This window comes from Podarcis vaucheri (assembly GCF_965113315.1).
Source record: "Podarcis vaucheri genome assembly, chromosome: 15".
Lineage (NCBI taxonomy): Eukaryota > Metazoa > Chordata > Lepidosauria > Squamata > Lacertidae > Podarcis > Podarcis vaucheri.
In genome coordinates this window covers 19873463-19895623 of record NC_138753.1, presented here as the reverse complement: position 1 = coordinate 19895623, position 22161 = coordinate 19873463, and the positions used below count along the sequence as shown (strand labels likewise).

The 22161-nt window shown below is 44.2% G+C and overlaps 1 protein-coding gene across 9 annotated transcripts in view; it reads right to left on the bottom strand.

Moving 5' to 3' along the window:
- Positions 1-22161, bottom strand: part of NTM (neurotrimin) — a 799838-nt gene that overhangs the window by 19428 nt on the left and 758249 nt on the right. For all 9 annotated transcript variants that reach the window (XM_082201510.1, XM_082201511.1, XM_082201512.1 and 6 more), the window contains exons 5-7: positions 9619-9753; positions 8161-8281; positions 4814-4965 (exon numbers count right to left, since the gene is read on the bottom strand). In XM_082201510.1, coding sequence (XP_082057636.1) covers positions 4814-4965; positions 8161-8281; positions 9619-9753 — 408 coding nt within the window. The remainder of the gene's footprint in view (positions 1-4813; positions 4966-8160; positions 8282-9618; positions 9754-22161) is intronic.

Here is a 22161-nt window from a genome sequence, read left to right as displayed (position 1 = left end):
ATCCCAAGCCTTCAGGATGGGCTGGTGGAAATCTAACTCAATCAATCATTTAAATCATAAGTAACTAAAAGACTGGGACCCTAATTTCTCATCATCCCACCTGTGACATACACAGACATACGCAAGCTGAAGCCCATGTAGGCAGGGATTCGGGTTTCTACATTTCTGTGACATCAGACTGCCACTTCAGATTTCAATAGGGCAAGAAAATGCTAATTCACTTGGGAAAGATTCTCAGCAGCATTTGAAGGCCCGCTCTTAGCTAGATTAATTTTCCAAACATGCAAATCTACAGTTCTCCAGTGTCTGAAGAGAAAGGAAAGGGAAGGGCTCCTTAACCATATTTCTGCTGGAATACAAGGTAAAAGGTAAAGGGACCCCTGACCATTAGGTCCAGTCGTGACCGACTCTAGGGTTGCGGCACTCATCTCGCTTTATTGGCCAAGGGAGCCGGCGTACAGCTTCCAGGTCATGTGGCCAGCATGACTAAGCCGCTTCTGGCAAACCAGAGCAGCGCACAGAAATGCTGTTTACCTTCCCGCCAGAGTGGTACCTATTGATCTTTCACTTTGACATGCTTTCGATCTGCTAGGTTGGCAGGAGCAGTGACTGAGCAATGGGAGTTCACCCCGTTGTGGGGATTCAAACCACCGACCTTCTGATCGGCAAGTCCTAGGCTCTGTGGTTTAACCCACAGTGCCACCCGTGTCCCGGCTGAAATACAAAGCAGTGTATAAATCCCACTTGAGCCATTTTCTCACTTAAAGTGACCTTCTCCCAGTTGCTTTTCCACACAGAGAGAAAAGATGTGGGTAGCAGCAATGCTGTGCAGAGAGAGAGAGAGAAGGGTCAAGCAACTCCCTCCCCACTACCATATTTCCATTGAAACTCACAGCTGCTTTTCATTTGAAACAAAGCAAAATAACACAGGTTTTTCAGGAGATGGCTACATGGTCTACAGTACATCCTCTTGTTTGGCCATGAAGAATAATTATATGTGGTCTGAAACACTGACGTTACCCCTGCCTGACATTTGGAGGGATTCCAGTGTGGACACCTAGAGAGTCAGACAAAGGAATAAATTGAGATATTTAGCTTCTAATTCCAATGCAGTGGTCACTTTGACTTCCTCTGGGACTCAAGCAGTCCTAGGCTTCTCTTTAATAGACTAAAGTAATATGGCACACAACACACGGGGGCAAAGGTTGCATCATGATGATCACCAGGCCAGGAGATGCCAGCCTCTCTTGTACCTATGGTAGGAGAATGCAATAGCCCCAATTCTAGTGGATGAACTATGCATGTCTGTTGTGTCCAGAGGCCTGGGATTCTTTGAAATAAGAACCTGGACTCAGGCTGTGCTTAGAAGATAAGCAGGTTTTGTTTTCAGTTTCTTGCTGACCCACAGATTAGCATTCTTCTTTCCATAATTCCCCTTCTGGTTACTATGGAAGTAATGGCAATGTATTTATGGGTAAATCTTCAGGAAACCTACTGTTCTGTATTGGCCCTCCTGGCTTGCCATACAAGGGACTGCCTGAGTCATCTCACAGGGACTGGGCTTTTGGGGCCACATCTGCACCACACATTTAAAGCACTACTCAACCAGTTTAAGCAGTTGCTACTTCCTCCAAGTATCACGGTAACTGTAGCTTGTGAAGGGGACAAAGAGCAGTTAGGAGACTCCTATTCCCATAACAGCTACAATTTCTAGAGTCGCTTGGGAAGAGCAATTGATAATTAAATCACCCTGCAGCTCTGTTAGGGGAAGGGGTGTCTCCTAACAACTCTCATCACCCTTAACAAATGACAGTTCCTAGGATTCTTTGGGGGAAGCCATGACAGTTTAAAGCTGTGTCATAGTGCTTAAAATGGATAGTGAGGATGTGATCTTAGCTCCTGTTCTCCATCAAAAGCAGTGGCTTCCTCCTCCACAGACCATATTAATGTTGGTTTCATTGATGTACCCTCTGTGTGGCTTCCTCTTCATGTTGCTTTTCACCTACCTGTCTTGGGCTGGGTCACTCCATGCCCCATGGGACAGGCAAACTAAAGCCCAGGGGCAAGATCTGGCTCAATCGCCTTCTAAATTTGGTCTGCGGATGGTCCGGGAATCAGCGTGCTTTCACATGAGTAGAATGTAGCTTTTATTTAAAATGCATCTCTGGGTTATTTGTGGGGCATAGGAATTTGTTCATTTTCATTTTTATTTTCAAAATATAGTCCGTCCGCCCCCACAAGGTCTGTGGGACAGTGGACCGGTCCCCTGCTGAAAAAGTTTGCTGACCCCTGGCTGAAGCCCTCTTAAGAGTGTAGTATACAACAAGGAGGTTATGTTAAAATGGTTAATAGACATGGACTGGCATGGCTACTATCCCTACCACCCAGTAACAATCGGTTAAAGTGGGCATAGGAAGCCAGGGAAAGTGGGGCACTCCAGGTTTTGCTCCTCACCTCAGCTCCCAACTGGCACAGAAAGGCAGCCAGAACAGCTCTGACTGCCACAACGTTGGAGAAGCGTGACAAATAAGCCAAGCAATTACAGCTGTCCCTGGCTGTGAGTGGTGTCAGATGGATCCATCACTCTAATCAGAGCTCTGGCATGTGGAGAAAATAGCTTCCAGATAAGGGTACAGAGCTCTTCCCCGCCTCCCTTTGCGAAAGTCAATTTTTTATTTCATGTTGCAGTAATAGAAAATGCGACTTGGAAGCAAACCTGGGATCACCGAGCCGCTTGGGTTGTTTATTCTCAAAAGCCTCACCTAACAGACTGCACTCTGGGGTGGCGATGTCAGAGAAGGCTCTCTGAGATGGTGGTGGTGGTGGCTGTTTTGTATATGGAGAGGAAATTTGTCCTCGCCACAACAGCCACCTCTCTGCTTGATTACCTGAAAGGGCAATACTCTGGAGGAGGGAATTTCTTAAGATGTATTTATAAAACATGAGTTAAGGAGGGGACCAGTTATCTGATGGATCTACAATGGATATATCAAGTCTTCCCTAAATGAGGATGTTGTAAATGGGTTAGAAGTTCTATGGGGTTGGGATGGTTCCAGCTGCAAGTATTTAGTACTTCTTATCAGGCAACCATGGCACCTGAATGATCCCACCATGGGGCTATTTGGCTTCTAAAACTCTCAGAGGGGAATTGTGTGTATTCATGTTGTTCAAGTGTGGGGTAGGGGAAGCCTCTGGATAATTCAGCTTCTTGGATTTTTATATGTTCTGAAGAAAGAGCTGAAAGTCTAGCGCTACAGCAAAGGTTTCCCCAATTTAAGGCAGGGCAGTTCTGACAACACTTCTGGGAGACATTGAAACAGGTGTACGTCAGAACAGGTATGGGGAAAATTTCATCCTGCAGATTTCACTCAACTACAGCTCCCATCATCCCTGGCCATAGACCATGCTTTCTGGGGCTGATGGGAGTTGGAGTCCAGCAAGATCTGGCAGGCCAGTGGTTCCCCATACTGACTTCAGGTGGTGGAATGAAGAAGTTTGTTGGTGTAAGGTACCAGAGAATCCCACAGAAAGCAGAATTAAAGGTGAATACTGGCATTCTTTTGGGGGGTGAAACTTCCAAGCAGTTTTCAGGGAAGGTTATCTTCTCAGGATGGTTTTCCACATCCACAGTAATGAATGTGTCAAAGTCCACGTGCCAGTGAAGAGGAGGTTGAAGTTGACTCAAGAAAAGTGGAATAGTGAAGCCCTTGCCCATTACAATTGAAGACAGCCGAAATTATAATGGAACCAGCAGAGTTGTAGAAAATCCTGGACTGACTTTTGCTTCATTCGGAAGTTATAACCTTCCCTAAGTGTCACCCTGGTGGCTTAGTCCACCTCGTTTCTTGTCCCACTCTTTGAGAGTAGCATTTGACAGAAGCCCCACATCCTGAAAGCTGTTGACATCTGCAGATGCCAGGGAAAGATGCTCAGTGGTAGAGATACTGCATTGCAGGCAGAAGCTCCTGTGTTCAATCTCTGGTAAATTTGAGTAGGGCTAGTAATGCCCCTTGTCTGAAGGCAAGGGAGAGCTGCTACCAGTCAACGTAGACATTTCTGAGCCAGATGGACCAGTGATCTGACTCAGTAAAAGCTACTTCCTATGTTCCTAAACATTAGGAGTAAATATAATTTGTAAAGATTTGGTTGTCTATCCAGTGGCATCCCAAGGACAATAGGCTAAGGAGGGAGGCTAGTCTTTCATGACTCTGATAAATGTCACAGATGCAGCACTTGTTCAGCCCTTGTGGCAGAAAATATAAGAGCCCTGCTGGGTCAGACCAAAGTCCGCATTCACCCCATACATTTAAAGCACCACAATACCACTTTAAAACAGTCCAGACTTCCCCCAAAGAATTCTGAGACATGTAGTTTGTTAAGGGTGCTGAGGGTTGTTACGAGACCCCTGTTCCAGAGCTACTATTCCCATAGTTCCCTGGGAGGGGGAACTGATTGTTAAACCACTCTGGGCATTGCAGCTCTGGGGGTGGGAGATAGGGGTCTTCTGACAACTCTCAATGTTCTTAGTGAACTACAGCTCCCAGAATTCTCTGGAGGAAGCCAGAACTCTTTAAAGTGGTTTCATGGTGCTTTAAATGTATGGTGTGTATGTTGCCCTAGTCAGGCAGTCTGTTACTACAGTGGCCAACTTGGTGCCAAAGGGAAGCCCATGTGTAGGATATGAGTCCAGTAGCCCCCCTGCCCATCTTTCCCAGACTTGAAAAGAGAGGTTTATTAACTCACCTGTCCACCCCTCCCGCATCTCCTTGACCATATACGATCCCATTGGAATACCAGGACATGCTTTACTTACCGTACAGAATGATGCTGGCATTGGTGTTTCCTAGCTGGTTGTAGGCCACACAGGTATAGTTTCCATAGTCCTGCTCAGAGACATTGAAGAAAGTCAGGCGGGAGAAGAAGGCCTTGTTTTCCACTTTCAACCCTTTCTGTCCTTCAATGAGCCTGAAATAATAAGAGATAGCAAAGATAAAAGAGGAAGACCAAGAAATGGTGACAAGTCCGTGATGGAAGCTAACAGAGTTAGCTGGCATTGCTGCCTATAACTGACTGCATTCAAGCACCATAATTAGATCTGAGCATTCACCAGGGGAGCAATTCTGATGCCCTTTTTGGGTCCACGTGATCCCTTCTATGGAGAGATTTCATCAAAAACATAAAATTGGAATGGGTTATCTAAGCTATTTATCAGGAGCTGAGAAGCACTTTCGTGATGTGGGATCATTGGATTCAAGCATCCTTTCCTTCTCCACCTTGCAGATCCTGCCAGAACAAACAGCTCAAGGCAGAAGATTCATTTGCCAGCTGCCTTTTAAGGAGACTCCATTGATTTGTCCACAGCACAGATAAACAATTCCCTTGCAACGTGCACTGGCTCAGTGAATTCCAAAGGAGGAGACTGTGAATTCTAATGCTACACTAGAAAGGACCTTCAAATCAGATTGTAGTAGGGAGGGAGGGAAGGGGCCAGCGAGTTCCATAGTTTAACTATGTGCTGCATGAAGGACTTTCTTTAGTCTGACCTGGATCTTTCAGCATTCAGCTTCATTGAATGTCCATGTGTTCCAGTGTTATGAGAGAGGGAGAGAAACTTTTCTCTCTCCACTCTCTCCATAACGTGCCTTGTTTTACACACTTCTATCACATCTCCTCTTATTTGTCATTTCTCTAAAGTAAAGAAGATTTAAACAACAAGGAACAGACACTAGGCAAAGGAACAGGATGCAGCTGAAGAACTCTACAAAGTGTCTGCTGAGCATTTTTGGTAGATGTAAGACACTTTAGTTTCCCCCCCACAGTTACCCCCCCCCCATAGCCTGTGTCTCCCCTCTTTGGAACCTCATTCCCCCACCCTGATACTCTTGTATGCTGTTTAAAAGAAAAAGACAATGTGTGTGTCTCTTTATTTGTGTGTGTGCTATGCTTAGCTACTTTCCCCCGCAGCCTCTTGCTCTGTGTTATTGCCCTGACTTTTGATCCTGACTGACAGCATATTGGAAGCTCACCACGTGATCTACAACTTAAAACAAATGCCTTAATCAAATGGACAATATCTCCAAATTTGTGTTTTCAATGGACCTCTGCACTGTGGAGATAATTAGCGGAGGAGAGCTCCAAGGTCTGGGGATTTCTGTGGGAATTACACAAGCAGAGAATGATTCTAATCTGATAAGTAAGTCTCACTCACAAATTGGGGTGGAATTGTTACAGTGGAGCCTTGCTGTACCAATGAACTTTGGCAATGAGGGCTTCTATTAAGCATAATTCCATGTTAGACACACAGATGAGGACATTGGGGTGAAGGGGCTGTGCCACATGCAGTAGATTACCACTTGCTCGCAGTATTATTACTCTTAACTCAGTGCCATCAATCTACTTTGCTGAGCAGCATACAGGGAAAAGGTCCCTAACTTTAAGGAGCATATAATCTAAGACCCCATATGTGCCCTGCATTTAAAGTAGTACTGTGCCACTTAAACATTCCAGGCTTCCACCAAAGAATCATGGGAACTGTAGTTTGTGAAGGGTGTTGAGAGCTGATATTCCCCCCTACATTACCCAGAGTTCCCTGGCAAGGGTGACTGGTTGTTAAACCATTATGGACACTGCAACTCTCTAAGGCAAATGGGACTCTTTTAACAATTGTCAGCACCCTTAAGAAACTATAGTTTCTATGATTCTTTGGGGAAACTTTGACTGTTTAAAGTGGTACCATAGTGCTTTAAACATATAAGAAGAGAATAAGAATAAGAATATCTTTATTGCCATTGCCCCCTTCGGGGACAACGAAATTACTTGACTGCTCCATAAAAACACTAATTAAACAATACAATATAATACAGCAAGGGAGATTAGATGACTTTCAAAGTCCGGGCTTCCCATTCAGGGCCGAGATCGCTCTGGAGAAGAAGCTGTTCTTAAGACGACTCGTTCTTGTCTTCATCGACCTATATCTCCGTCCCAACGGCAAGAGCTCGAAGAGACTGTGACCAGGATGCGATGGATCTTTTACTATGTCCAGTGCCTTCCTATGGCACCTTGTGGCATAAATCTGCTCTAAGGTGGAGAGTGGGCAGCCAACAATGCTCTCTGCTGCCTTAACAACCCTGCACAACCCCATCCTGTCCTGGGCAGTACAGCTTCCGTACCACACACATAAGCCATAAGTGAGCACGCTCTCAATGGCACAGTGATAGAAGGCAAGCAGCAGTTTCTGCGGAAGATGGTTTTTCCTTAGTATTCTCAAAAAGTACAGTCTCTGCTGCGCCTTCTTCACAAGCCCCCTTGTGTTGTGTTTGCTATTGGAACGATAATAGAGGACTATAAACATATAGTACAGATGGTCTCAATGTTGACAATGGGGATAATAAGAAGTTGGGTGGAAGAAGCAAAAGTGGCAAGTGAGTGTAAAGGCAGGAATTGAAGACAGCAAAGCTAAAGGTAACATTGGACAAATGCTAGCAGATTCCCTTACAAGTTTGGAAATTAATACCCCTGCTTTGAAATATAAACAGATGGTTGGGTGGGTGGGGGGATTCATTCAATTTGCATTTCATTGTGATCCTACTTAATTAACACTTTACAAACCAAAACATGAGCGAAACCTTCTAAAATGTACCCTTTTTAAAATTTTGCACTGAAGTTCTCTGAGAAGAGAGAGAGAGAGTACAAAAGATGTATAGTAGAGGAAATATATATAATAGTGACCATAGCCCCCCTGCCTCCAGGCACATATATGTTAAGCAGAATTGCATTGAAAATACATACAAAAAGAGAACAGAATACAAAAATGGGAATGAGTTTTGTTCTGCAAAGAGTTTTTAGTAGAAAATATGTGCTGCCCTATTTATCGAAATGGGAGCAAACTGAATTTAATAAATTTTGGGAAATGAGAAACAGAGGAAAACTAAAAGTGAAATTCATCCTTCCATAGAATTAGCCCCAATTCTTTATCCACACTCAGTCGCTGAACGACTGCAGAGAAATGTGCTCATCTACCCCACCAGCACCATGCTGACCGTGCTTAGGGTGGAGCGGCTGTCAGTTTTCTAAGAGAGCAAGTAAATTTTGATGCAGTGATGGTGAGGATAGGTCCAGCTGAAATATCCTAATATCAGTTACTACTAATCCTTCATGTACCTTTTGTCATCCTTGTACCACTGGAACTCGGCTGATGGAACTGCAGAGGCGTCACACTGGAGGATGCCTTTTTGTCCCACCGGCACCCCGGTGTTCTTAGTATCTGAGATGTATGGTGGGTCTGTAGAGAAAGGGACAAGTTGAGGGGTTGTTCTCTGTGGCTTTGGAAAATCACTTTGCTCTGTTGTTGCTCCAAGATCCTTCCCCTCTCCAGAGATTTGCTTGTGTCAAAAACAAACCGCCGACGGCAGAAGGTTCCTTGGCCAGATGCGCTTGAAGAGTCAGTGACCAGATCCTGGTAGTGAACACTCAAAGGCTATTTTACATGCATTCTCAAAGGAACCAGTTCCAAACTAGCTCTTAGACACTACCACTGCCCACACAGTTCCACTTTCTAACTCCTGCCCACTTGATCAATGCATCCTCAACTCTCTGCCACTTTTCAAGTCCTGTTGATGCAAGATGTGTGTTTTGAGAATGCTAGTGTGTGCAAATGCATGCAAGTCCAGGCAGGAATGTGACAACAAACACATGTGTGTGCCTAATTGAATACGGACTTACCTGTGTGTGAATGAGAAATGTGTGCACTTGTCTGAGTTCTGAAATGCGGGGTATGTGTGTAAATCAGTATGCGAGCATGCAGACAAGTGAGACCCATTCATTGGGTGAACTGAACATTTGGTCTAGGAAGCATCATTTCTGCTGGGATGTCACTAGAAAGAGATGCTCCCAATTTACCATGTTACTGTTCAGCCCCCTTTTGGAAGATTTACTGTGGTGCAACAAATTTAGGTTTGTAGCTCAAAGGCAAAGCATGCACTTTTCATGCAGGGCACCATATCCAGCATTCTTTAGTGGATGGTTGAGTTTTAATGTTCTGCGACAGAGGAATACAACACAATCGTTGCACTAGCACAGGCATAGACAAACTCGACCTTCCATATGTTTTGAGACTACAATTCCCATCATCCCTGGCCACTGGTCCTGTTAGCTAGGGATGATGGGAGCTGTAGTCCCAAAACATCTGGAGGGCTGAGTTTGCCTATGCCTGCACTAGCAGAACTCATGCAACAGAATGGTCAATCCACAGTGCAATAAAGTGACCAGCAATCTGCTTATGCATTCTCGTGCACAATGACATTCTGCTAGCATGAAACCTTTTTTTGCCAGTGAAACATGTATACTGTGACATAACTTTAACTTAGCGCTACTTTGGGTACGACTCAGAAGGTTCCAGGTTGGGCCAGCTTCATGTAAGGTAGCTTCATATGTTCTTATTTTATCTCTTGCAGGTATTTAATTTATCTCTTGCAGGTATTAAAAGGTGCAGAGAATATGCCAAGGAAACACAGAAAATGCACCAAGAAAGACTGTGGAAATCCTTCCAGCAGCACCCCCCCCCCACTACTGCTAAGCTGCAGCAACCTACAGCCCTGCGACAACCTACCCAATACTCACAGTTCACTGTGACTTTTACTCTCCGCACAACAGGAGTGGCGACATCGTTGGATGCGCTGCATTCGTACTCCCCTGACTGCTCCCGGGTGATGCCGGTGATCTCCAAGTACTCGTCTTCGCTCATGAATCCCACGGCTGCAGAAGAAAGAAAAGGATCAACCTTGACTATGCAGCAGGACAATGTGGCTGGTGAGATACCTAGAAACAGTGCGCAATGTTCTCTGGGCATGCATCTTTCACCTGGCACTGCTGCTGTTGATGGGAGTTCTAGATATAGCCCTTAAAACGATCCTTTCCATTTGTTTGCCTGGATATCTTGATGTGGAGGAAAGGAGCATTATATATAAATGAGGTGGTAGGCAGCCAAGCTTGGCAGGCTGCCATTGATAATCCACGTGCGGAAGACACCAAACCCGCTGGCTCCTTTGAAAATGTGTGTTGGGAGCAGGGAGTTCCCTTCACTGTCAAGAGGAGAAATCCCCGGTCCATGGCTTTCAAGCCAAATCAAAGTGCATACTTAGCCTCATTTAGCTTACGTTGATGACCCCCTTCAGCAGACTTGAGTCATGCATTTGTACACACATTACCAGAAGAAAGAAGAGTGCTTTCCTGCAGTGGTGGGGGCAGTTGGTAAAAGGAGAGAGTCTCCATAGTACTAGGGATATGTTTAAGGTATAGACATAAACTGTTTTTGCCAGTTTCACTGCCATGGTTGCCACCGCCACCTCAATAATATCAAGAACTGGAATGTTGTGAAAGGGATAAGCAAAAAGGAATCCACCATTTTTCACCCTATAGGACACACTTTTTCCCCTCCAAAAAGGAAGGGGAAATCTGTGTTCGTCCTATGGGGTGAATACAGGCTTTCGCTGAAGCTTGGAGAGCGAGAGGGGTCGGTGCGCACCGACCCCTCTCGCTCTCCAGGCTTCAGGAAGCTATCAGGAATCTATCAGCAAGCCTGGGGAGCCCGCGGGAGTTCCCACTGCTGCGGATAGCAGCCTGCCGCCCGGCACGCGGGGCGCCCTGAAGCAGAGCACCCCGTGTGCCAGGCAGACATCGGCCAGCCACACAAGCTCGGGGGACAGCGGGGAGGCGGAGCGCCGCCATACCACTGTTCCCCGACCTGGTTTTGGGTGGGAAATAAAGGGGGGAAAGTTCCTTTATCCCCCCCCCAAAAAAAGTAGGTGCGTCCTATGGGACGGAGCGTCCTATGGGACGAAAAATACGGTACAATTCCCAAGACTCAAAGGTTGTGTACACAGCATACACTCAAAGCACATGGCTTTTTCCAAAGAATCCTGGGAACTGTAATTTGCCCCCAAAGAGCTGCATTTCCCAGCACCCTTCACAGACTACAATTCCCTGCATTCTTTAGGGGAAGCTATGTGCTTTAAATGTATGGTGAGTATGCAGTCTTGGGATAAAGTAAAATGAGATAAACTAGTTTCAAACTGGATTGCATTTGCGGTTCAGACATTCCCTCAAAATGCAAAACCATTAGATTATATCAGCATTAAAATACCTTTGGTATAGTGAGTCATTTTTTTGCAAATTGGAAAGTTCAAGTTTGATTTTGAAATGTGGGAAAAGGAAGGAAGAAACTTTACCAATCCCTGTAAAGGATGGCAGAAGGGTGAGGAGGAAGAGAGACATAAATAGAGCTGTCTTATTTATTTCTCTTAAATCTCCCCATCTCCTTTTATCAAATCTTTTGCAGCCCGGGTGTTGTAATTACTGAGCAGAGCATCTCTGAGACCGGTGTCACACTTAATATTCCTATTAATTTTAAATGTTAGTCCTTGGTACATATGTGTGGCAATTGGTGTCATATTTTAATTAGTCTTGCCCTACACCATCTGAAATTAATAATAGCTCGAATTACCAGTGTAATTTATAAATTAACATTGCTGCAGCATTAGGAAATAAATTAGCTGTGGACAGCTGTTTCTGGAACTGGACGACAATGGTAGTGAGAATGTTTTATGGGGGGGGAGACACAGTACACACATATAACGTGCCCCCCAAACAGGGACTGAGTTAGTTATACAGGAAGAGAAAATGCCCTTCTGCAAATACCCAGGGGCATGTAAAATCTTGTAGTGAGAGCTGTACTTCTGCAGTCCTCTTATAAATGACAGTACCCTTACAGCGCATGGGTGCATCTCAAATACATTCCTGGGAGGGTGCAGCAGTGTGAATGAGAGATGACTGTGCCAGACAGGACACTGCATAGGGACCATGATGGGAACTGAAATCCCTCTTTACCATTACATTCACCAGTGCCTTCCCATTACTGATTATTTCCTCCTCCTCACTCCAAACGGCAGACTGTACAGAGGCAGCTACGCCTTGAGGCTTCCTGGTTGCCGCTAGAGCTCTGTGAACTCCTGCTACAGGCCAGCAGCACCCACTGGGGGCCTCCCCTCTGTTATCAGGGAAGGAGAGAGGGGGTCTGCAGTGCTCCCGGGGAAAAAAACAACAGAAGCTGGAAATGTCAAGCAGTTACTGAACTATTTCTCCCCAAGTCCTTCCCCTGGAGAGACACAGAGCCAGCAGGAAGGAAAGTCCTCAATGTCTCTGCTTTCCCTCCTTCCAAGGAAAACAAACTCTGGGAAAGTGCCTGGAACCCTTTGAATCTCTCGTCACTCAGAGATTGGGGTGGGGGTGGCATGCAACAATACAAAAGCTGTCTTCCACGCCTCTGATATAGCAAAGGTTCCTACTGATCCCCAGAGGGTTGCTGCAACCCCAAATTATAACCTGTGACAACAAGTCTATCAGTGCCTCTTTGTCTCCCCCATGGGGTGAGCCCCATGCACCAGACCTCTCTCTCTTTCACATACACCAGCAATATTATTAGAGCCCTCCTGTCAAAGTATGATGAATTTGGACAGGATTGCCAGGAAAACCACCTGTAGCCAATGGATGGCCCATGTGTATAACTGACAGGTCCTGATCTCAGACCCCTCCAAGTGTCCCTATTTTCTAGGAACAGTCCCAGATTTACAGAAGCCATCCCAGTTTCTGATTTGATCCTGGAATGTCCCACTTTTCCTTAGGACATCCCTATTTTCATCAGAGAAATGTTGGAGGGTATGGAGTTAAGTGACTCCTGAGCCAAGGAGGTAAGTAACTATACAACCTTCAGAAAACATCTGAAGGCATCTGTTTAATGTTGAATTATATATATATATATATATATATATATATATATATATATATATATATAGGAAGCTGCCCAGAGTGACTAGGCAACCCAGTCAGATGGGCAGGGTATTATTATTATTGTTGTTGTTGCTATTATATAGAACATCCCTATTTTCATCAGAAAAATGTTAGAGGGCTTGCGATCTTATTTTCTCAAGGCTGCAGATCGAAAACAATGGTTTCTCAAGACAACACCCTGCTATAAATGTGGGCAGCTTAAGCGTGCTTTCTGAATATGTAGCCATCCTTTACTAAACCCTCATGTCTCCTATAACGTGATTTGTTCCTTACCTTGGAAGGAGAAAGGATTAAGAGCCCTTGTAACAGAAAGAGCCTTGCTTTGCTTTTCAGAGAATTGTTTTAAAAGAGGGTACTTAGTTAACTTCTCAGCCAAGTCTTTCACAGAAATGAATAAATTGGATGGATCTACTCAAGTCAGAAATAGTCGCTGCCCCCTGTGGCCTTCCATACAAAAACTCAGACCTTGTTCTTTTATTCCCCGCTAACCTTTGCTTAAAGTCAACTTTTTGGAATTTGGAAACTTTGGTGAAATTCTCATGAGTTTTCAGGGTTTTTGTTGAGATTGATTTACTTTTGAGGTGGCTGGTAGGTGTTTGTGTGTGTGCTTTCTTCCAATGATCTCCCCAGTGGCCTGCGCTCTGTAGCTTCCCTGAGTGTCCAGGCTTCAGAGAAAGGTATCATGAGGCAACTTCTCCCAAGCGGCTCTTTTTCAGATCAGGAAGCGCAAAAAGCCAGGGCACAAGAAGAATCCCACTGGGTGAGGCCAAAGGCCTGTCAGTACTCCAGCATCGTGTTCTCGCAATGGCTAACCAGATGCCTGTGGGAAACATGCAAACAGGGCCTGAGGACAAGAGCATTCTCCCTGCCTCTGGTTTCCAGCAGCTGGCATTTAGAGGCATACTAGAGGCATGCTTCCCCTGTTCAGGGAAGTTTTAAATGTATGACATTTTAGTGTTTTTTTGGTTTCTATGGAAACCGCCCAGAGTGGCTGGGGAAACCCAGCCAGATGGGCGGGGTACAAATAATAATAATAATAATAATAATAATAATAATTATTATTATTATTATTATTATTATTATTATTATTATTATTACTATTATTATTATTATTATACTTCCTCTGACAGTGGAGGTAGAACATGGGTAGGCAAACTAAGACCCGGGGGCTGGATCCGGCCCAATCGCCTTCTAAATCTGGCCTGTGGATGGTCTGGGAATCAGCGTGTTTTTACATGAGTGGAATTTGTGCTTTTATTTAAAATGCATCTCTGGGTAGTTTGTGGGGCATAGGAATTCGTTCATTATTATTTTTTCCCCAAAATATAGTTCAGCCCCCCACAAGGTCTGAGGGACAGTGGACCGGCCCCCTGCTGGAAAAGTTTGCTGACCCCTGAGGTGGAACATAGCCATTGTGGCTAGTAGCCATTGATCGCCTTTCCCTCCATGAATTTGCCTAATCTTCTTTTTAACAACATCCAATTTGGGCAGCTTCTGGTGCAATGTTTCCTGGAAAGAGAGAAGAAAGCACACACCACCCTTAGGTTTTTTTGCCGCCACAAGGTAATTTCAAAACCACGCACTGAACTTCTGTGGAAATTATAACACGCTCTGAGAACAAAGCAGAAACGTTGGAGCCTCTTTCACAGGGGAAGAACATTTTCAAGAAATTGGAAGGTGGGTTTGTTTTTTGTTTTTTTGACACAGCATTAATTTTAATTCCTACTCAGGGGACTCACTCAATGAATTGAAAAGGAAGGTAGGGGTTGAAGTTCAAGGGGGGGGGAAACAAGTCTGAGAAGTCCCACACATTCCAAATCTCCCGCAAACACTCACACCTCTGCCTCAAAAATTCCTGAAGAGCAGCTGTGCTAGCTGGTTGTGGCAAAACAAAATGAGTCCTGTCACACCTTGACGAATGACTAATAAATTGTGACAGCAGCTTTTGAAGGAAAGAGCATATTTCCTCAGTCTGCCCCTCAGACTCTTCTACCTCACAGATGAACTTTTTAGAGCATCCCTTCCCGAGAAGCCTGAAAGGAGCTGAGACTTGTTGATGCATCATTATGCAACCTGTGCCTTCCCTATTGCCGTGATGATGAATTGTTAACATCCGGATGCTTCTGAGTTCCCAGTTCTGGGATTCCCTTAGCACCCTCCCTTAGCATTGGGGGAGAAAATGCTGAGCTCATCAGTATCCAGCATAACCGAAGGGCATGGTGTTGAAGGCATTATTCCAAAATCAATATCCTTTGGTTTGGGTGGAGGGGTTGCGGGTGGGAGAAAGAAAGAAAAACTCAACTGCAGTTTTGTTTTCCAAGAGCTGCCCTGAATACACTGAAATAAATACACATGAAAATGGGGGAAGGATCCCTTTATGGCTGACCTAGAATCGGCGTCCCAGTAGAACAGTGTGTTCTGCTGATAAAGTGAATATGCTGCCAAGAGCCTGAATACAGTCCATGCACAAATTTCACTTCTCTCTGTATTATATATATATATATATATATATATATATATATATATATATATAGGCAACAAAAAGCTTGCTGGCTTCCTAATTAACAAAGAACTGAATTTCTTCCCTCAAGTGGATGCAGGCCATTTAGAGAGCATAGCCCACACTGAAGTGTGTGCCAAAAATCCTGAGCAGCTGGGAAAGCACCACACACCTCATTGCTGGTGTTTGGATTGTTCCTGAGGTAAAAGGGAGTTGGGCTTGATTTTGTCAACACACAACAGACCTCAAAGTAACTTTGTGGGCAGGGGTGGATAGATCACTCTGTTTCCAGCCTGTGCCACTTTTGCACAAGGACCTGCTGAAATTAATAAGACACAACCAGGGCCGGATTTAGGTTTGATGGGGCTCTAGGCTACTGAAGGTAATGGGGCCCTTTATAAGTCCAGCTGTCCTTTGTCAACAACAAATTGTCACTGTTTTTTTGTGTTGACTCTATGCTATATGGTAATTCATGGACCTAATAGGTATCTAAAGCCATTTGCACATAACAAAATATCGTATTTTTTGCTCTATAAGACTCACTTTTTCCATCCTAAAAAGTAAGGGGAAATGTGTGTGCGTCTTATGGAGCGAATGCAGGCTGCGCAGCTATCCCAGAAGCCAGAGCAGCAAGAGGGATCGCTGCTTTCACTGTGCAGCGATCCCTCTTGTTCTGGCTTCTGAGATTCAGAATATTTTTTTCTTGTTTTCCTCCAACAAAAATTAGGTGCGTCTTATGATCTGGTGCGTCTTATAGGGCAAAAAATACGGTGTGTATTTTATCAAAGTAATTGTTGAACTGAAATGCAATTAAGAAGAAGTATATTTGGGGGCCCCAAGAGAGTGGGCCCCTAAGCTATAGCTTGTTTAGCTATAAACACAACTAACTTAGGTCTGTTCATTTCCATGGGTCTACTCTAAGTAGAAGACAGCAGGATACGATTGTGCAAGTACACACATGCACCAATCATTGTTTTGGTTATTTTGGGAAACCTCTGGACAACTGTGTTCCAATTCCTACAATAGTTAAAGAGCAGGTCAGCTCATACTGGAATTCACAAAGATGGAATCTGTCAAGCATCTTGATCATGTGGGTAATTTAAAAATAAAATAAAATCTCTGAATGTGAGGCAGGAAAATTCAGCACTAAAAGCTTCCCTTCTCTCTCTTTGTTCTTCCAGGATAGTGCAGATTAAGTTGAACATGGAATGAATGATGATCCCAGCAGGGAAAGCTAAAGGCACATGCTCAAGGTCACTTAAGATGGATTTGGTACCCTTTAGCACCCTTTAATCACTCTGCTGTGCTAGGAGTCAGGGTGGCTAAAGGGGGCAAAAGATGGATTGCCCACCACCATCACACTTTCAGTGAATGTTTATAGGTGAAGTAGGAAGCCGGATCCATGTTAATAGTTACATGAAGACAGAATGAACACCACATCATGTGCCAGCATCAAGAAAAGGCAAGTCTCCAGGTGTCCGGTTTCATGGCTTATGGGAAGTCAACTATCAATCCAATGGGTAGTAGGACAGAGGTTAGAAGTGTTGTGATCTACCATCAGTTATTCCATCCTATCTACAACAGAGGGCCTCCCCATTGGCTCAGCTGAGAGACCAGCAACTATTAGCTCCTCTCCTCCTTCAACTCTCTCCATTCCAGCTGTTCATTACTAAGAACTAGTGTATGAACTTTCTTTCTTTTTTTCCTCTTCCTGCCTCCCCAGTCCATTTTCCTTTTGTGTCGTGTCATTTAGACTACAAGGCTGATGGCAAGGGCTGGCAGAACTGATCTCTGGAAGCCTCTCTTGCACCCTTTCCATTTTCAGCTGAATAAATACTTTACTACAAATAGTTGAAACAAAGCAAGAACCAATAACATGTTCCAGCTTATGCAGGGGCCACGTTGCAAAAGCAGCAAGTGAATGTCAGAATGGGGTAGAAGTGGAAATCGGAAGCCAAGGCAGATAGACAGGAAGATTGAGTTCCTCCTTCTATTTCTCCTTCTTCTCTTGCTTTCTGCACCTTCTTTCTTCTCTCCCTTATTTCTACTGCTGTTGGCTTACTGGAAGCCCAACAGGAGCAATGGCAGACTCTGGGTGCACTGAAGTGAGCACTGGGAAGCTGCTCGCAGCAGGCCTCTGAACGCTTCCACAATCGGCCTCAATATAAAGGCTGTTTACAAGTTACCGTATTTTTTGCACCATAACACTCACTTTTTTCCTCCTAGAAAGTAAGGGGAAATGTCTGTGCGTGTTATGGAGGAAATGCCTACGGGTGGCATGCCTACGGATTTTCCTCCTCTAAAAACTACGTGCGTGTTATGGTCGGGTGTGTGTTATAGAGCGAAAAATACGGTACATTCAACAAGTGTACAATCTGTACAGACGGTTCAGCTGTAAACTCATGCACTTATTCACAAGCAATGAGTGTATACTCTGTGTACACCATAGTTGCACTGTACAAGCAGAGATGTAGGGTGGCATTGATTTCAATGCAGCGCTGTTTCCATTCTGCTGCAGCTTGGCTTCTGACTAAAGCTGCGTCGTTCATCTCGCTGTGGCAGAATTTTTACATACTTGATTATTTTATCCTTATGCTATTCCACACCATTCATTTAAGTTCAGAGGAAGCACAAAGCAAATGGGGTGGTGGTGGTGATCAATTATGTAATGATCACATATAAACAAAAGCAACTGCATTGATTTCTGTTCCAGATGTTGTTGTTTAGTCATTTAGTCGTGTCTGACTCTTCGTGACCCCATGGTCCAGAGCACGCCAGGCACTCCTGTCTTCCACTGCCTCCCGCAGTTTGGTCAAACTCATGCTGGTAGCTTCGAGAACACTATCCGACCATCTCATCCTCTGTCGTCCCCTTCTCCTTGTGCCCTCCATCTTTCCCAACATCAGGGTCTTTTCCAGGGACTCTTCTATTTTCATGAGGTGGCCAAAGTATTGGAGCCTCAGCTTCACGATCTGTCCTTCCAGTGAGCACTCAGGGCTGATTTCCTTAAGAATGGATAGGTTTGATCTTCTTGCAGTCCATGGGAATCTCAAGAGTCTCCTCCACACCATAATTTAAGATATGGAGGGAATAAAAAGCACCAGCAATTTCCACTCTTTCAGTGTCCTTATCAAGTAGCATGCTATCATCCACAAAAATACTCGCACAGGATTTGTTGAAAGACATCTTGAACCACTGTGGTGTAGTGGTTAGAGCTCTGGATGTAGACCTGGGAGACCAGGGTTCAAATTCCCACTCAGCCATGAAGTTAACAGGATAGCCTTCGACTAGTCACTACCTCTCAGCCTAACCTCACAGGGTTGTTATGAGAATGAAACAGAAAGAATGAGAACGATGGACAGTACCTCAAGCTCCTTGGAGGAAAAGTGGAATATAAATGAGACAGATAAACAAACAGCATGCATCTAATTCTCTAAAACCATCTCTCTCTCTCTCTCTTTCTCTCTGGTATTTGTCTCCCCCCTCTTTTTATTATTATTATATTATGTATGTTCTGTTTTATGTGGTAAACTGGCCTGTGGTCTCTTGATGAATGGCAGAATATAAATTTAATAAATTCAAAAATGAAATTAAGACTCTCATCTGGGAAAAACCCTGTATGAAAGTACATGGAGTACGAGTTTTGTGATGTTATTGTTCCATTAAATAAAATAAAATAAAAACCCAAAACACTTTAAAGTAAAGCTGTATTTTGATGGACACAAGAGCAGTAAATAAAATCTAAAGCCATAAAGCTTTTTAAAATCCCAATCCAGCTGAGACCATTTAAGTGCACCGCCTAGCAAATAAAACACGGATCCCGTTCCAAGCCGGATGTTTATTTGCCAGATTCCAGCCTGCGGAATACATTATTATCTTTTCCCAACACCTCTTTGCCCCTATAAAATGAGATTTAATATAGTCTTTTCTGCAGCATCCCCTGCTGGATGCTACCAGCCATTTTATCTCTCCACTGAGGAAGGCACAGATTGAGAGTAATTGCTGAACCACAACGCTCCATGAGCCCTGTCCCTTTACTTTCTTCTTTTTGCCTGTTTATAATGGGAAGCCTTGTTGAGAGACTCGGAGACAAATTTTGTGCATTAGCGACCACCAGGAATGGAGGAAACAAATAGACTGGACCCAGGGAGTGGGGCAGGGGTTAAGTCAACGCAATCTGTAAATAACAGCATGCACTCTGGCAAAAAAGCAACAGAACACAGAGGAGGTTATGGTTTCCAAGGTCCCAGGGCAGCTGGCACATAGAAGATGCATTTATTTATGGTACCTATAAGATAGAAAGGAGAGAGTTTGGGGAGGTAGCATAGGAGCATCTCAGGGTACTTGCAGACAGGGCCAGATTAAGACCTTTAGAGGGTCTAAACACTTGAAAGATTTTGGTGCCCCCATAATTCAAAATATATAAAAACAATAAACCGTATTTCATTAATCTGTATTATTACTATGTTGTTGTTGTTGTGTGTGTGTATATGTGTGTGTGTGTGTGTGTGTGTGTGTGTGTGTTTGTAAAATTTATCCTGGGAGTGTTTTTTATGCAACCTGGTTCAGCTGCACCATATGGTCCCTGGTAAATCCAGCAATGGAAAATTTATGTCATGCCCTCCTTCCTTTGACACCCTAAGCATGTGCTTATTTTGCTTAATGGTTAATCCAGCCCTGCCTGCAGACATCCTGCTTATTCAGTGTTCATCCTGATTCACTTGCACAAAGCTTATGGGGTGCTTAGACTATGTCTGGTCTTTATAGAGTCATAGAAATGTATGGTTGGAACAGACCCTACAGGAAATCTGGTACAACACCCTCCTATGCAGGTATCACAACTGAATCATTTACGTTGGGGGTGGGGAAGAATGTGGCCAGCTGAGCAGTGTGACTGCTTGCCTAGTCAGCTGCCTGTGTAGTAACAAAAAGAGCCCCATTTTTTTTCCTTCAAAGGGATCTTTTAAATTGGCTTTGGACCGAACCAGTAGAGGATGGTCTTCTGTGAAGGGTCACCAGGGTTAGGCACAATTCAGTTGCTCAGTCCCACTCAGGTGTCTCAGAGAGTCAGCACTTATCTGTTTATGGGGGAGTTATATGACAGTGAGCACTCATCATCTTATTAATCCTTCATCCCATCCTTTGCACTGCATTTTCCCATCAGTTTGCAAACTATAAGGAAATCTGTTTCTGTGTTTTTAATTTTAAAAAGTGGATTTGTTATGCTAGATCAGAAGAGCACGATAATCCACTTTAATTGGGTGAGTTTCAAGATGCTCTTGGATCCTTCCCACAAAACAGTGATGGTCTAGAAGTCTCCTTAGTATACACAGGCATACCTTGTATTACAAATAAAATTGGCAAGATTGCAATGCTGTTATACATAATGTTATCATACAAGCCTTTGTACAGGTAGGTAGCTGTGTTGGTCTGCCGTAGTCGAAACAAAATAAAAAAAATTTCTTCCAGTAGCACCTTAGAAACCAACTAAGTTTGTTATTGGTATGAGCTTTTGTGTGCATGAAGAAGTGTGCATGCACACGAAAGCTCATACCAATAAAAAACTTAGCTGGTCTCTAAGGTGCTACTGGAAGGACTTTTTTTATTTTGTTTCGCATACAAGCCTATGGTGTGACCACATCTGGAACACTCTATAGAGTTCTGGTTGCCTCACCTCAAAAAGGATATTGCAGAGTGGGAAACAGTCCAGGAAAGGGCCACCAAAATGTTCAAGGGGATGGAAGAACTCCCCTATGAGGAATGGTTGCAGCATTTTTGACTTTTTAATTTAGTTAAAAAAGTTGAGTGAGACACAATGTGATAGAAGTTTTTTTTAAAAAAAAATCTGCATGTCTTGGAGAAAAGTTTTCCTCACTCTCTCATAACGCTGTAACTCATGAACATCCAATGAAGCTGAAAGTTGGGAGAGCAAAAACAGAGAAAAGAAAGTACTTCTTCAGACACTTCTTGACGATGGACTTTGCTACCACAAGACGCAGCAATGGCTAAATGTAATCACGATCATCTTCAATACCTTTTGGCCTGTAAAAATAAACTTCATCCTTGCCTTAACAGATTGCCAGGGTGGATGAGTCACAGTCTCAGCTGGCCGCTTTACACACATCACTGTTATATATTAAGCACCAGAACATATGCCGGAAGCAGAGCCATATAGATATCAACTGGCATTCAAATACCACAAGCGCCCTGAGACATCGCTTTTAAATGCCCCAGTACATTCAGGACGCCTGCATCCACTGGACCTCCTGCCCCGTTCCTCCTTGAGCCCACTCCACAACCTTTCCTATGTGCAGCCAGGCTGTAATTTTGCTCTGCAGGCAGAAGGGAAAGGAGAGCATGAGAAATAAGAATGTAAGAAAAGCTTTGCTGGATCAAGTCTAGCATCCTGTTCTCAGTCAGTCAGTCAGTTGCATCCTGTTCTAAAGAAGGCAACCACACGCCCATGGGAAGCCCACAAGCAGGATTTGAGCACAACAACACTCTCCCCACTTGTGATCCCTAGAAGTATGCTGCCTTTGACAGTGGAGTCAGAGCATAGACAACATGGCTAGTAGCCATCGGTAGCCTTATCCTATGCCTAGAATTTTAGCAGCTGTTGGGTCTCCAGCTGATTTTGGACTACAACTCCCATCATCCCTAGCTAGCAAGACCACTAGGCTGGGATGATGGGAATTGCAATCCAAAAGCAGCTGGAGACCCAAGTTTGGGAAACACTGGTTTAAAGTTTGATAGTTGGGGGATGAGGAAAGTGGGGAGAAAAGTAGCAAGGAACAAGAGTGAATAAGCATGACTTGGGT